Source organism: Agelaius phoeniceus, chromosome 6 (genome assembly GCF_051311805.1).
Source record: "Agelaius phoeniceus isolate bAgePho1 chromosome 6, bAgePho1.hap1, whole genome shotgun sequence".
In the NCBI taxonomy this organism is placed as follows: domain Eukaryota; kingdom Metazoa; phylum Chordata; class Aves; order Passeriformes; family Icteridae; genus Agelaius; species Agelaius phoeniceus.
This window is the reverse complement of record NC_135270.1, coordinates 27,412,477-27,426,639: the sequence shown is the minus strand read 5'-3', so window position 1 is coordinate 27,426,639 and position 14,163 is coordinate 27,412,477. Positions and strand designations below refer to the sequence as shown.

Sequence of the window (14,163 nt, the reverse complement as noted above, 5' to 3'; positions counted from 1 at the left end):
TTAATGAGAACCTTGCAGTTTTCTTTCTTTATGTTGCTCCCTGTGGAGTGACTCAGATGGGAGCAGAGTACCTTGGTTTAGCTGAAGGCTGTCCAGATTATTATAGATAGCCAAGTGTGCCTGTAATGGGAATTCACTCTGCAGACATGGAAGTCTTTATATAGGATCCATCTTTCTTGTCCACAGGCTTTCTTGAGGACAGAGAATCTCAGCTTTCTTAAGATTCACCAACTTTAGAGGGATTTCCATCACTTATCCTCACTTACGCTAATGGTTCTCTGAACTAACCAGCCTTGGGAAAGTTGTTGCGCTCTAATGAGAAGTATCCTGGTATTTTTAGTATCCCATAGCAGGTTTTCCAAGGTCAACCAGGTCTTCTTTTCTGACCAGATTTAAAGGAAAAAACCCAAAACAACGAAAAAACAAACAAAAAAAACCCCCAAAAACCCCAAACAAACAAAAAACCCCAACAATAAAAAACCAAGAAAAACAAAAAACCCCAAACAAACAAACAAAAAGCAACAAACACCAAAAAAAATCCCCAAATGACTGTTGTCCTTTAAATTAAGCTGCAAAAGGAGTTCTCCAGGATGTAGCTCCGAGTGTCTGTGACCTGAGGCCAAAAGATGCTCTTGTACTTCCAGTGTGGCCAGAGCTACTTTTCATGCTGGGAATGCAGATGCTATGACAAAGCCTACTGTTACTGGAGCTTCTAGTTTGTTATTCATTTGTTTTTCTGTGTTGAAGATGGTAATTTCCATTGGGTAAGCCTGGAGATGTTCATCTGCTCTTTTGTTCGTGTTCTTTGGTTGAACAAATTTCTGTAAAATAAAAGTGATAAAACTTAACCACTGGATCCTATATTGCATTCATCTTGGGATGAGTTTCCCACTGTTGACATTTAAAGTTCAACTGCCTTTCTCTGGAAAATGTATAAAAGCATAACTCTTACCTGCTTTGCACAGCTATTAGATATTTCCTTGTGCCATTTTTGCTATATTTAAGGAAGTGCTGGGTGCAGCAGTGGTCCTGGGTCATGCCTGGAGCCATAGGCACTGACTTCAAGACCTCTGCTACCCCCTGGAAGTGTCCTTCTCCCCTGCTGTCCTGTCACACCCTGGTGCTGCTGCTCCCAGCCTGTCAATCACCTCCTCCACTTACAGCTCACCTCTGGAAAATGAAGCCCCAGCCCTGCACCCACACCATGGCCTCTCTCCCCTGGGAAGAGGGAACAGGAGCAGCCCAGGAGGAGCTGGGAGCTGCATGCCCATGCAGTGATCTGGGGATGGCCATCTCCAGGGCTCTGCCCCTCTGCAGGCACTGGGCTCAGGCCCCGCTGCCTGTGGGGAGACATTGACCAAAGTGCACAGGACTGTGCCAGCATGCAGGGAAGTCACTGCCAGTTATTTAGATGCACAGGCCTTTTTCAGGGTCCAGTTCCCCCACAGCAGCTGTCCTTGCTCAGGGCAGGGAAGAAGTGGGTTTGAAGGAGCAGGCCTCGGTGGCAGCACCCTCCACACACAGAGAAGGGTGGCAGCAGGGCAGGACCCGTGGGGCAGGTGCAGGCTGGGAGAGGTTCCCAGGCAGAGGAAGGTACCACATTCCTTTTGTGCTTGTGCTGCAAGGTCCTTCCCTGGAGTACTCTACCCTTGGTGCTCCACTGCCTTCACAGTGGGAGGGGAGTCCTTTACTTAGATGAGATGGGTGGGGCCTCAGGTAATTTTATAAAATAACAAGTCATTGACTCCCACAGGAGTACATCCTTCAAACATGTCTTGGGAAGTGCTGCCAGTGGAGGTACCAGAAGCAGATACTGAAAACATGTCTCTAGAACCACTGCCCACAGAGGTGCCAGGAGTAAATCCTGAAAATATATCTCTAGAGCCGCTGCCCACAGAGGTGCCAGGAGTAGAGCCTGAAAATATATCTCTGGAATTGTTGCCTGTGGAGGTGCCAGGAGTAGATCCTGACAACATGTCTAAAGGGTTCCTGCCCATGGAGGAGCCAGGACTATATCCTGAAAACATGTCTAAAGGATTCCTGCCCATGGAGGAGCCAGGACTATATCCTGAAAACATGTCTAAAGGATTCTTGACCATGGAGGAGCCAGGACTATATCCTGAAAACATGTCTAAAGGATTCCTGCCCATGGAGGAGCCAGGACTGTATCCTGACAACATGTCTAAAGGATTCTTGACCATGGAGGAGCCAGGAGTATATCCTGAAAACATGTCTAAAGGCTTCCAGCCCCTGGAGGAGCCAGGACTATATCCTGAAAACATGTCTAAAGGATGCCTGCTCATGGAGGAGCCAGAAGTATATTCTGCAAATATGTCTCAAGAATTGCAGCCCATGGAGTTGCCAGGAGAACTCTTCTACATGAAAGGGAATGCCATGATACCATCAAATGCACTAGAGGTAAGAAAACAGCTTTAAAGTTTCACTTAATGTCCTCTGCATTTGACAGAAAACAAAGTCCTGCTTTGTGAGTGTGTTTGTATTCAAGCTAGTGTGCAAATTTGTTATCTGATGGGACTATACAGCAGTTCCTCTGCCTGAAGGAGTTTAAGGTGAAATTTTCTCTTCAAGGCTGTCAGTGGAAAAACTCCTTCTGAAGCCACTGGTGCCAAAGATCTTATCTTCATAGACAAAATGAGAGAAGTCAGAGTAGTAGGGGACAGAAAAAGATAAGACAGGGGAAAAAATGAACAGAGGGAGAAACTTTCTTCAGGAGATTTAATTATCAGCTTTTTTTCTTCTGCAATTAAATGCTACTTTTAATAAAAATTTCATACTTCTATATAAATAGCAAGATTTTGGCATGTATAATAATGTGTCAAACCCACTTTTTTATTGTTGAAAATGGGATAAGGACAGGATAGTGACCAGGAAAAGAGAATTGAATTTCACTTACACATTCTCTTTTTGGTTCTGAATTTTTAAATTTTGCTTGCATTCTCTGCATTGTTTCAAGATCTGCATTTAGTTTTAAATGCAGTACATTATGCACTGTTCTATGTGCTCCCTGTCTGGATGAAGGCACATCACTTCAGGAAAAGCTTTGGACATAGAAGCAGAACATTTTCAACATTTTTTTGTTGAAACTGTCCTTTAATGGTGCTCCATGAAGTGCTTCAAAAGGGGGCACCCTACACTGTAGAAGTATTTTGAAACTTCTCTTTCCTGAAAAAGATTGAAACATTAGATTTAAAATTTTGCAACTGCGGTGTATCACATTCTGTGTTCAAAATCACAGATGATGTTCTGAAGTACTTTAAACTGAGGTTTAATATCGGTAAGAGCAGATTGCCAAAAATCACATTCAAAACAGAAAGCAAAACCTTTTTTACTGGATAGAGACACCTTCTAGGTACCTTACAGCTGTGATGGTCTTCCTTCATATTCTCTTGAAAGGGTACCCCTGACATGGATTTTGTGCCAGTGTGCACCAAAACATGTGGTGGTTTGTTCATTAATCCGAGTGTGGTAACACAGCTGGGTGTAACCAACAGCCCTTCTAATCGAGGTTTCATCATAAATTGTTGCAAGTAGAAATTAATTATCTATCCTGATAATGCTGCTGCTGTTGTTTTAACATTATCATTTATTGTTTCTTGCTTCCTTTCTTCAGGATGGAAACTCAGGCCTCAGTTCCTTGGGAGATGGTGAATGGCAAAAAAGGAAAGAGGACAGTACTGGGGCAGACCAAGGTGATTTCAAGGTATTAAGAACAAGATAATTTAGGACCAAAGACTGCTAAGGGTTTTGTTTTTCTCAAAAGGGGAGAAGACTCAGGTGGTAGCAGCATAGAGAATGATGGCAGCAGCTTGAGTGTTAGAAGGGAAAGGCCCCTAAATTTATTGCTTGAATCATTTTATTCCTCTTACGTTTATAATTTTCATAGAACATAGAATGGTTTGGGTTGGAAGGCACCTTTAAAGGTCACCTTGTTCCAAATTCCTGCAATGAGCAGAGACACCCTCAAGTGGACCAGGTGGCTCAGTTTCCATAATTGTTTAATTCCTTGTTTTATTTTCTTTGGAACAGGCTGAATATTTAGTATATTAATGTCTCACTTACTTGTACAAGAAATCCACTGGTGAGCTTTCTGTTCCACAATACTTTTTGTAACTGAAAGGGCCAAAAGTAACAGTGAGACCTTGCAGCTCTGCTGCAATGGATTTGGTAGCACGATCTCCATCCTTGCAATTTATGAGGGAGTCCTGGATTATTGAACCCTGATATTTCACAACTACTGCGCTCCATCAGGAAAGAAACTGTAGTGGGATTCTGTAAAAGGAGTGATGCTTGAATGTGCTAGGGCTATTTCTGGGGCATCAGTGCCAGTCAAAGATTTTTTTTTTTGGTTAGAAATTACTGGTTTTGATGGGAGTTTTCATTCTGGTATTGTGTGGTGAGTCTGGGCATTATTTCCTATCTGTCAATGGAGAAGTTCGAGTGATTCATATAACAATTTTGTCCCATGAAGTGTTTGCTTCTGAGGCAGATAATTCTGTGGAAATTTGCAGTATAGTCTATGCCGACAAGTTCTACTGAGGCAAAATGAAACTGAAAAGTCTGAAAGTTAAAATCTTACTGTGAACAGGCAGACAGGTGAGCCTTGTGATAAGCTGCATAGTTCTGCTGCAGTTTGGATGCTCACAAATTTAAACAAATTCTTATTCACTGAATTTTTTGTTTTTTCACTGAATTTTTTGTTTTTTCACATGCACTCTTCAAATTTTAGCTATTGTGTTTTCCCAGTATTAGGATTATTACTAAAAAGAAAAATAGTGGTGTTAAAAGATTATACTGTATTTTCACAGAATGTATTATATAATAAGTCTAGGGTCTTTGTGGCATTTCATCTTGCAAATATTTAAGTTACAATAAGTCTCGTATCTCCAGCCAGGGAAGATACTAATATTCTGGACCATGTCTGGGATGAAAAATTCTGTAGATAGTAAAAACAGGTGGAAAAAATTATTGATCAATTTTTGGTATAATATCTGTTCCTTACAAGGGGTCAGGAACTTTAAAGCACAATGAGAGAAAGAAAAAAGATTTGAACTCCTGGGTTATAATTACTTAGGATAATTACACATTTGACAAGTAACTCCTTGTCTCCATTTCTTAATCCCACACAGTGATGTGTTTGTTTTTCCATTGTGTGCTCAGGATATAGACTTAGATCAATGACATTTCAGAGTAGTGAAATTTAAGGGGACAGATGTGACAGTAGCAGACCAAAAGATTCATTTGATATATCCATAACCTTTTTCTAGACCGCTAGATCACTGTCTCACACTGAAGGATTACTTTTTACATTATAAAATTACAAAATTCATGGCAATGCATTGGTGATGGACTGAGTTGTTTTTGCCTGTGGTTACAGCGGTACTCTTTTCAAATGTGTTCAGAATTCCACACTTCAGCCTATGCGCTTGTATGATCATTATTTGGCTACACCAACAATCATTCATTTATGTAAAGGATGCATATATATTTTTCTGTCCTCCTAACTTTTTCTCAAATATTAATTTTTCATCACTGAAACTACCAGAAGACTTAAATATGAGGGTCTCTGCCTGCTCAGAGGGATTGTCTGTTAGAAACCTCTGACAGCATTTGCCAGCAACTGCATGTGTCTTTACACCAACGTGCTGATTTTTATCTGCATTAAGAAATCTGTATTATTTGGGCCTTGGCTGGTACTTAGGCCCATGCTACAGTAACAGGCAGAGCCAGCTCTGGTATTTCAGACATTAGTGTTTGTACCAAAATATTTGAGGATTGCAGCAGGTTTCATATAATAATGCATGTGAAGGAAGGGGAGGGGAACAATTGGATGCATAGTTCTAAATTCACCATGAGCCATGTTTTAATAAGGCTAAGATGCATCATATCTCAGGTCAAGTCATACCTCATTTCCCTGCCAGACATGGGCTCCTTGTTCTTTCAGGGTTGTGCAGCTGGGACAGCTGCAGCCCTTAAACAGAAGAGAGACAGGTTAAGCTCTGACCCTTGTGCAAAACAGGAGCTCTGGTTCCTGTTGGGTTTTGGAAGTTGGAAGCAGCTCTTGAGATCATGGGAAAGGTGGGGAGCTGCCACACTGCAGAGCAAGATGTGACATCTGCTTCTGGTGCAGGTTGGGCTTGGTAATGTGAAGAGGAGCGGAGGCAGGCAGGAGGGCTGGGGCCAGCCTCCTTGGCATGGACATGGACTGGACTCCCACAGGGGCCAGAGCCTGCTGTCAGGAGCAGCTCCAGTCCCAGGCTCAGCATCCACTGGAAAGGCTGGAGTCTACTCCTGAGCCACCCCCAGGCCCACAGTGCTTGCAGCAGCATGGCTCCAGCAGCAGCTCTGCTCAGCTGCAGAAGCTGGTCTGAGCCCAGGTGCCTCCTCTGCCACGCTAAGTGTTGGTATGGGGTTGCCTAAAGTATAGACTGCTGAAATTACATGTTCCAGCACACTTCCCACTTCAAAAATGAACCTCACAGAATCAAATGGGGCCACTTCCCATCAGCTCAAAACTTTGAAATATGGCTTGTCTAATCCATATTTGACAATATGGAAAAGTGCAAAACATGTGTACCTGAGATAGCCCTATAAATGCCCTTGAGAATTGGTAGTCAGAAAGAGAGATTTTCAGTGTGATGCATGTCCTGTGGTAATGTGATGAGAATCCAGAAATGTTAAACAGCTGTTAGACATAAACACTAATTTTACAGCTATCTGGAATTAGGTGTAAAGAGTCGCAACCCTCAGATGGTTCATGCTCAGCCTAGTTTCTTTCTGTCATATTTGTTCTACTTAGGGAGGGCAGAGCACTATAAAAAGGCACTGGGGTTTTTTTTTATGAGTGGACTATCCTATTGCTCTGGATACAGTTTTACATATGGAAATAATTTTGAACATTCAGTTGAACAGTTGACGTTTTCAAATAGACCTATTTTTCAAAATCTGAAGGAGTCTGTCTGATTGTTAAACATGCGCAAACACTAAAAGGTGAAGGTAATATTAACAGGGCTATGCAACTAGCTTGAATTATCAATCAAATAAAACATCTCTGCAGATTTATATAAAAAGGAAGATAAATAATAAATAATGTTTTTATTTATTAAATATAATTATACATGTCTGAATTTATGGGATCACTGTGCAGTGAGTATCCATCTTATGTTGATCAGTATTTGAAGCTTTTGTTTTTGGAAATGTCTTTCAAGCACAGTATAATGTGCATAGTCTCATTCCTCCAAAGTTTTCTAAGTACAATGATGGATATATGTATGAGGAAGCAATCATCTGAAGGATACAATTCTTATGACCTTACACATACCTGTCATACTCCTGTGGATGTGGAAAAATTTTCCCTGCTGGAACCAGGGTTACTGTGGCTGTATGCCTGAAAGGGGCTTTTCCATCTGGGTGTTGGCATTTTAAATTCAGTGGTATCCAAGCAAGACTTCTGCTACTCCTGATGAAAAGGTGCTCTGATCAGAAGAAGAAATGTTACTAATAAACCCCAGGAAACACACAGCTGGTGGAAAGCACTGCTGTGGCAGCAGTGATCATCAGCATCACCTGCATGCCCACACATAGCCACATAGCTCTCAGCTGAGGTGCCCTCCCCAGCCTGGAGGAGGTGAAGGAAGAAAGCAATTAGAGCATCTTTTCCATCGTGGAGCCTGATTTTGTCAAGAATGAGGAAGAACTTCAGAGAGGTGGCCAAGAGCAGCAGGTCTGGGCAGCCTGCCACGGGGGATCCCGGCACACCCCACAGCATCCCATGGCTGCAGCAAGCTGGGGCAGGGATTGGTGAGTGATGTTCACAGCCTGAAGCATCCTGACTGCAACTGTAAAAAACTCACACACACTCTTTAAGGAGACCTGACTTTCAGACGGCTCAAGATAGACTTTCACACACCACCAGCTCTAGATGCACTGTCAGCAAGGAATGATTTGGGATTTGGTCTCTGGCTACTATCTAGTTAAATTAGCACTTGGAGATGAAGAAAGGAGTGCCCTGCAACATCCTGGGAGTGATTTCATCTCAGCAGAATGCTTCTCTGAGCCAGGAATGTAGGAATACCTTAGACAAGGCAAGGTATTGATCTTTGCCAGGAAAGGCTGCTCAGCTAGTAGATGACATAGAAACACATAGAGGAATTATTACTGGGTGATTGCAGGAAAAATGTGTGGATAGAGAGGAAGTTTTTTTTCATGGGTTCCATAGATGACATACGTTTTTTCAGGTTGGTGTGTAGAAATGGGTTTTTCAGCCATTGTAAAAGTAAATTGATTGTGCTAGAGGTACTTTAAATCTTGTCTGATCTTTGCAGGATGGTTTGTGGAATAGTACGCAGTGCAGTTGCATTGGAATAGGTAATAGTACCAGCACACTGTTGCACATAGTTTTCTTTGCTTCCTCGTCACAGTTTTGCACCTAGCATGAGAAAGACAACCTACTCATGAGACCAGGTGAAACACATTCCACATTTCATGTAGAAAATCAGCAGCTGAATATCTGGGTGGAGGATACCTGCATATTGATGAGGATACAGTTTTCAAACACACAAACTGAATGTGAATTTCAGGCTCTCTGCATTATTCTTCTGTTAGTTTATAACTGCTTTGGAATAAATACCAATCTCAAAAGAGGAACAATCAAGTCTGAGAATGTGTTGACTGCTCACAAAGATTCAAAAGTAAGTTCTCTTCTCTGGATCAGTGTTATTGGATGACTGGTCTCTGTTTTGAGAAGGCAGCTACAATATTCTGCTATCTAATGGAACGTCTATGCTAAACCAAGCACCCAACACTAAAAAAAACCTTAAAAGCATTCACCCAGCACACATTTGACTGTACTGTTGTGGAATTGTGTGACTGGGGTAATATACGGTAAGTGAAGGACTAAATGTTCATACTATTGATATCACAAGCTGGAAAGATGTGGCTAGCAGCCGTCCATGCTGGCAGAGTCTGTTAGATGAAGAAGCCTAAAGGCTGAAGAAAGAAAGCTACTGAGAGAAAAGCAAGTTTAAAAAAAAAAAAAGAAAAAGGTAGAGAAGTAGAGTCACCCTCTGGTCTCATGGACTCTTGCCTCATTAAGGATTCCTGCCATTTTAGAGCTCCACAGCCACTTATGACAGGATGTGTTACACAGCTAAACTAGTGGAGTAATTTACAGCAGTGCTTCTTGAGATGGATGCATGCCACACATACCTACATCTGAATATAAGCATGACTTTAAAGAGGCTGCAGAGGCACAAATGTTCCAGGAATGCAGACAGCCTGCATCACCAGAGTGCTCATGACAGAGAAATTTCTGTTTCCAAATTCTTACTCCTCAGCTGGGAGAAAGTGGGTATCATTCACATGACAGAGGAATCTCTGACTTATACCAATGTAGTAACTTAGTGCCAAGTATCATACCATGTTGCTCTTTTTTATGGGAATAGCTATAAAATCAGAAGAAGAGACTATGAGGTCTGGTTTACATTAGATGGAGCTGCTGTTTGGAGAATCCCACTAAAACTTCATTTCCCTGGGACTTCAGAGAAGCTAGCACTGTACAGCCTACTCATGCACTGGCACCTCAGAGTGCTATACTGCATGCATACTGCATGTTACACACACATGAGCACAAGTTGGGAAACACCAAATTGAAGACAAGCTGACAAGTTGGCAATTTGCTGTGGTGGAAACCTCTCTGTATATGGAACCTCACTAAAAAGCAGCAGCTTTTTTTTTTTTTCTGGTAAAGATATCATAATAGGTGTTAAGCAAACAGAATAACAGAACCTCTGTCTCTTGTTTTATACATGTGTGACTGCTATTTTCTTTGTCTCTATAACTAGACCCTGGTACATCATGTTATAGTTGTCTCAGCTGCTATTTAAATACATTTCTTTTGTTTAAGATGTTACCGGAATTAATTAAAATAGCAAATCCTCCTGGGAGCAGAAGAACTGGCAAGGCCTGATCCCCGGGTGCATTGTACCCTCCCTCTTGTCCTTGTTACCACCACCAGCAGATGCTGGGGCTGTCAGAACTGACGCCTGGCTCCTGCCTTTCCTCAGGTGGCATCTGCCTCTCCCCTAGTGCAAGCACAGGTCCTGATTACTGCAGCTTCTGTAAGCCACTGATTTTTTTTTTATTTTTTGGGTTTTTTTCAGTAACATTTCAGTAAATCCTTTTGTGATTCCTGTGTCTCTAAGAATTGATTTCCCCATGCCAGATAGGGAAAATCTGGCTAACATGTTAGGAAGTTGTTGCATGGGAACCAGGAAGAAGGTGGTCAGATGGCAGAAACCATCTAATATTCTTTAAAAGAAGAAACCCAGCCCAAGTTTTCTACTATCTAAGAATCAGAAATTGCTTTGTAAATAATGAATTCATTGGTTCTCACTCAAGTAGTGCCACTTGTCAGTGGAAGTGTTGCCAGAGCTGATCCAGGAGCTGGCACCACCTTACACAATCTTTGGAGATAAATGCCTGCTACAATTTCCCCCATGTTTATGCAGAACCTAGGGAAAAATGAGTTTCTGCCTTCTTCTGCACCTCAGGGCATACGCTGAGGTGCCTAAGCTCATTCCTAACATTTGAGTGTGGTGATCCACTTTGCTCATTACCCAGCTGAGAAGAAGGGTAAATTAAGGGTGTAGAACTGTATTAACATGGGCTATACTGTTTCTAAAATCTGAACCAGTGTCTTTGCACAGGGTAGCTCTGAGGACATATCCTTCCACCAGCTGTCTTCAAATTTTAGAAACCAACCTGGATTGCTCCAGTCTGAACTCAGATCACGTAGGACTGTTAATCGTTGAACAAACAAACCCTTAGTAGTGGCTGCACCACTAGGATGTCCTGATCCAACATCGAGGTCGTAAACCTCCCCGTCGATACGGACTCTCGGAGGAGATTGCGCTGTTATCCCTGGAGTAGCTTGGTCCATTGATCAGTTTTATTTGGTCTGGATGCTATCAGCACATTGAGGGGTTGCTCTCAGTCTAGAGGTGTGGTCTAATTTTTGAGAACAATTAAAATAGAAGGTAAATAGATTTTGTTGCTTGAATTTCAAGAAGAAGCACTAAAAAAAGAAAAAAGCCATCAATTTCTTGAGGCACATATAAGAGTGGTGGAAACAGCAAGGGGTTTTAAGAACTCTGTAAAAAGATTTTAACATAACATGATATGTTAGAGGAAAGAATAGAGGATTCTAATCAGTTATTGGAAAAGTAATTTGTTGTGACGAAAGAGGCATAATTATCTTTCCATCTGTAAATAAGACCCTTTTTTCTCTGTTCTCTTGAGGAAAAAAAAAATTGGTTTAAGTGAGGTTCTTCCAGTTTCTGTCTTAACATCTATTTTGTCTGGTTGTTTATAATGGTTATAGGAAGTCTCTTAAGTGCTATAGAAATAGAAGGATGCTCCTAAATGAGAGGAAACCTGTTTATAAAAATAGCAGTTGTCAAAAAGAATGATTTGTGGGGCTCTGCTGTAACCACTTATGCAGATGGAAATGTTTCTAGGAGTGTGAGGAAATAACCATGTGTCACAGCCACAGGAAATGATGATTTATTTATTGGCTTGGTCAAAATAACCTTTTGCATATAGCTCTGAGCCAGAGACAGGTTTATGGAATGAGCCAGCAGGAAACTGTGTTCCTTAGAAGAAGGAACTCACATTTATCTTCTAATTATAAATAGGAAGAGGTCCCTGCAGCCACAAAAGCTGGAGAGACTTGTTTTATAGAAGATTAAGGCCGAGATATTTAAAGGGAACAAAGGAAGTTTAGCACTTTCAGTCTTTATGGTTTTTTTTGGAGGAAGGTAGTATGTTTTATTTTTCTCCAAAGGCAACCCATACCTAAATCTTTGGATCCTAAATCCTCTGGAAACAATTTGCAGCCATTGCCTTATCTCATAGTTGTGATTTACAAAAGCTCACATTACTATTACTCTTTTTCTTGTACAATTGTAAATTGCAGTAAATCAATGTTTCTGAAGCAGAAAAACACCTCTTAAAAAGTGGTACTTTGGGTTTATCCCACGGGAATCCACAACAACAGATATTCTCCACAGCATTTTTTTTCAATGCTATGGGACCGTATGGGTGGTTACTAGAGGGATTGACTGTAACTCTGACCAAGATTGATGGCATTTTGACAACTTCATCATGGTGCCCACCAGTTCATTTAATCTGTTCAAGAGACTTACTGTAGTTATGTTGTAGACTAGACTCAGCAATTTCAGAGTGAAAGCATCTCACAGGCTGTGTAAATTGTCAGAGATTTATTCCTTTTTGGAATTCAGAGTCTTTTCTGCTCTGATGAGCAATCTGGAACCTCAGAGTAGCAAAGCAAAAAGACAGTGAAATATATAAAATGTTAAGACAGCAGAAGCTTCGTTCTGCAAAATAGTGAGATAATTGGCCCAAGTTTTACCGGCTGTATTTGTGCTTTGTGGCACCCAGTTAGTTTGCACATTTGTAATTTTTTCCCACCAAAGGCTTATTCAGACCCCCTTTTTACTGTTCCTCTCTAGATAGAATCCTCTCCTTGCTACCTGTTGACTGTAAGGATCATCCGGATGAGAAATCTCCAGCGAGTGGATGCTTGTAAGTGTCTCCATTCTTAGTGGTAACTCAGGAAACGGGCAAATTATATCTTTTATAATTTTGTAACAGCCTTTTCTTCGTGTTTCTGAAATAGCCCAGTGTTTATGTAAACTAATTATTATAAACAAGGCCAGTCTTTGCTGCTGTTTCATTGTTCTACCTCTGCTTTCTGACTGGTTTCAAGACTTGAATGTGCTTTTGGGAATAAGTACTTTCTGTCAAAGAAAGGAGAGTTTCTGACAGAGGTAGATGAAAGACTCTATTCCCCGTTTTCAAAAACAAGGGGTAATTCTGCTGATGAGTTGTAGCACCTTGGGAAATGTGGCTGGGAGGAGCAAACCTTTTCAACATCCTCAGTCTTGGTTCTGACAAAGAGGAATTGAACAGGGAAAAGCTTTTTACAATCATTATGAGCAGGCTAATGCCATCATTAATTACCTGAGGACAGTTAAAAAAACATACTAACTGAGGGCTAGATGCTTGTTCCTTTCTAAGGCTTCTGCAGCACACTTGCAGTTGAGCAAGAGTGTGAGTCACGTGGCAGGAAAGTGGTGGGAAGGGAGTAAGTTGGAAAGGAAAATACCACTGTTTTGTACGAGAACATGGACTCTTCACATGTGCGCTGTGGAGAGGTGTTCCACACAAAATAGACAAAGTGACAGTTTGTTTTGTTTGAGTAAATAGAGCTGTGTGAAAGGATGCCGAAATTAGTTTGAGCGTGAGCTTGGCTTGAGTTTGAGCATAACCCTCCAAAGTCTCTTGATTCTCCTGTTTTGCTGTGAGCAGCAGTGATTGACTCTATAATGTCTTGCACCTGAAGAGTCAGGAAAGATTTTCTGAGAGACAAAGATCTGGATTTACCATGCAGTACCATTCCTGTCTTACCTTGTGTTTGTCACGTGTTTTTCTGGGAGATGGATCAGAGAATTCCCTGTGTCACAGCTCTGAGTGAGGCAGACAACAGCTGTATCATCGGTCACATCACTGGGCTGCACGCTCTGCACCTCCCTCCTGGTCCATGGCGGTGGCACATGTGTGGTGAAGCAAGAACACAAAAAGGTCTCATCAGGGACTCATCTCAGATCTTCTGTGTGTCAGGCAACAAGGCAAATAATGAGGTTGTAGAAACAGATTGTGCAAGCAGAACTGAGGCAACCTTTTGCATTAAATACACAGCTGACTAGTTTGGCTGCATCTACTCATATAATTAAGGATTGCTTGATTAAGGATTGCTTGATATGCTTTGTATCTCAAAGTACAGTTAAGATATACAGGAATGATGAATCACGTCAGCAGAATAAAGTGCTTGCCAGCCAAACAGGCATCAGTCATTGATCTGAAATGATAAAGTCAAAGTCATATAGTAGTTACAAAAAATCACCTTTAATGCATTTTAAAATCAGTAGCATTACTTCTAGATTATTCAAATACGTATTTTTGAAATTCCAAAATTCTTCAAAGCATTATTGTCTGCATGGAATTTCCCAGATTAAAATAAAAAAAAAAAAAACACTTGAGGAAAACTTGAAACAACTTTTACAT

At 41.3% G+C, this 14,163-nt stretch overlaps 1 protein-coding gene across 1 annotated transcript in view; it reads left to right on the top strand.

Moving 5' to 3' along the window:
• The first annotated feature begins 1,770 nt into the window (after positions 1 to 1,770).
• Positions 1,771 to 14,163, top strand: part of LOC129121849 (uncharacterized) — a 56,721-nt gene continuing 44,328 nt past the window's right edge. The window contains 3 exon segments of the mRNA XM_077180557.1: positions 1,771 to 2,418; positions 3,632 to 3,721; positions 12,549 to 12,621. Of these exon segments, the coding sequence (XP_077036672.1) occupies positions 1,771 to 2,418; positions 3,632 to 3,721; positions 12,549 to 12,621 (811 nt within the window).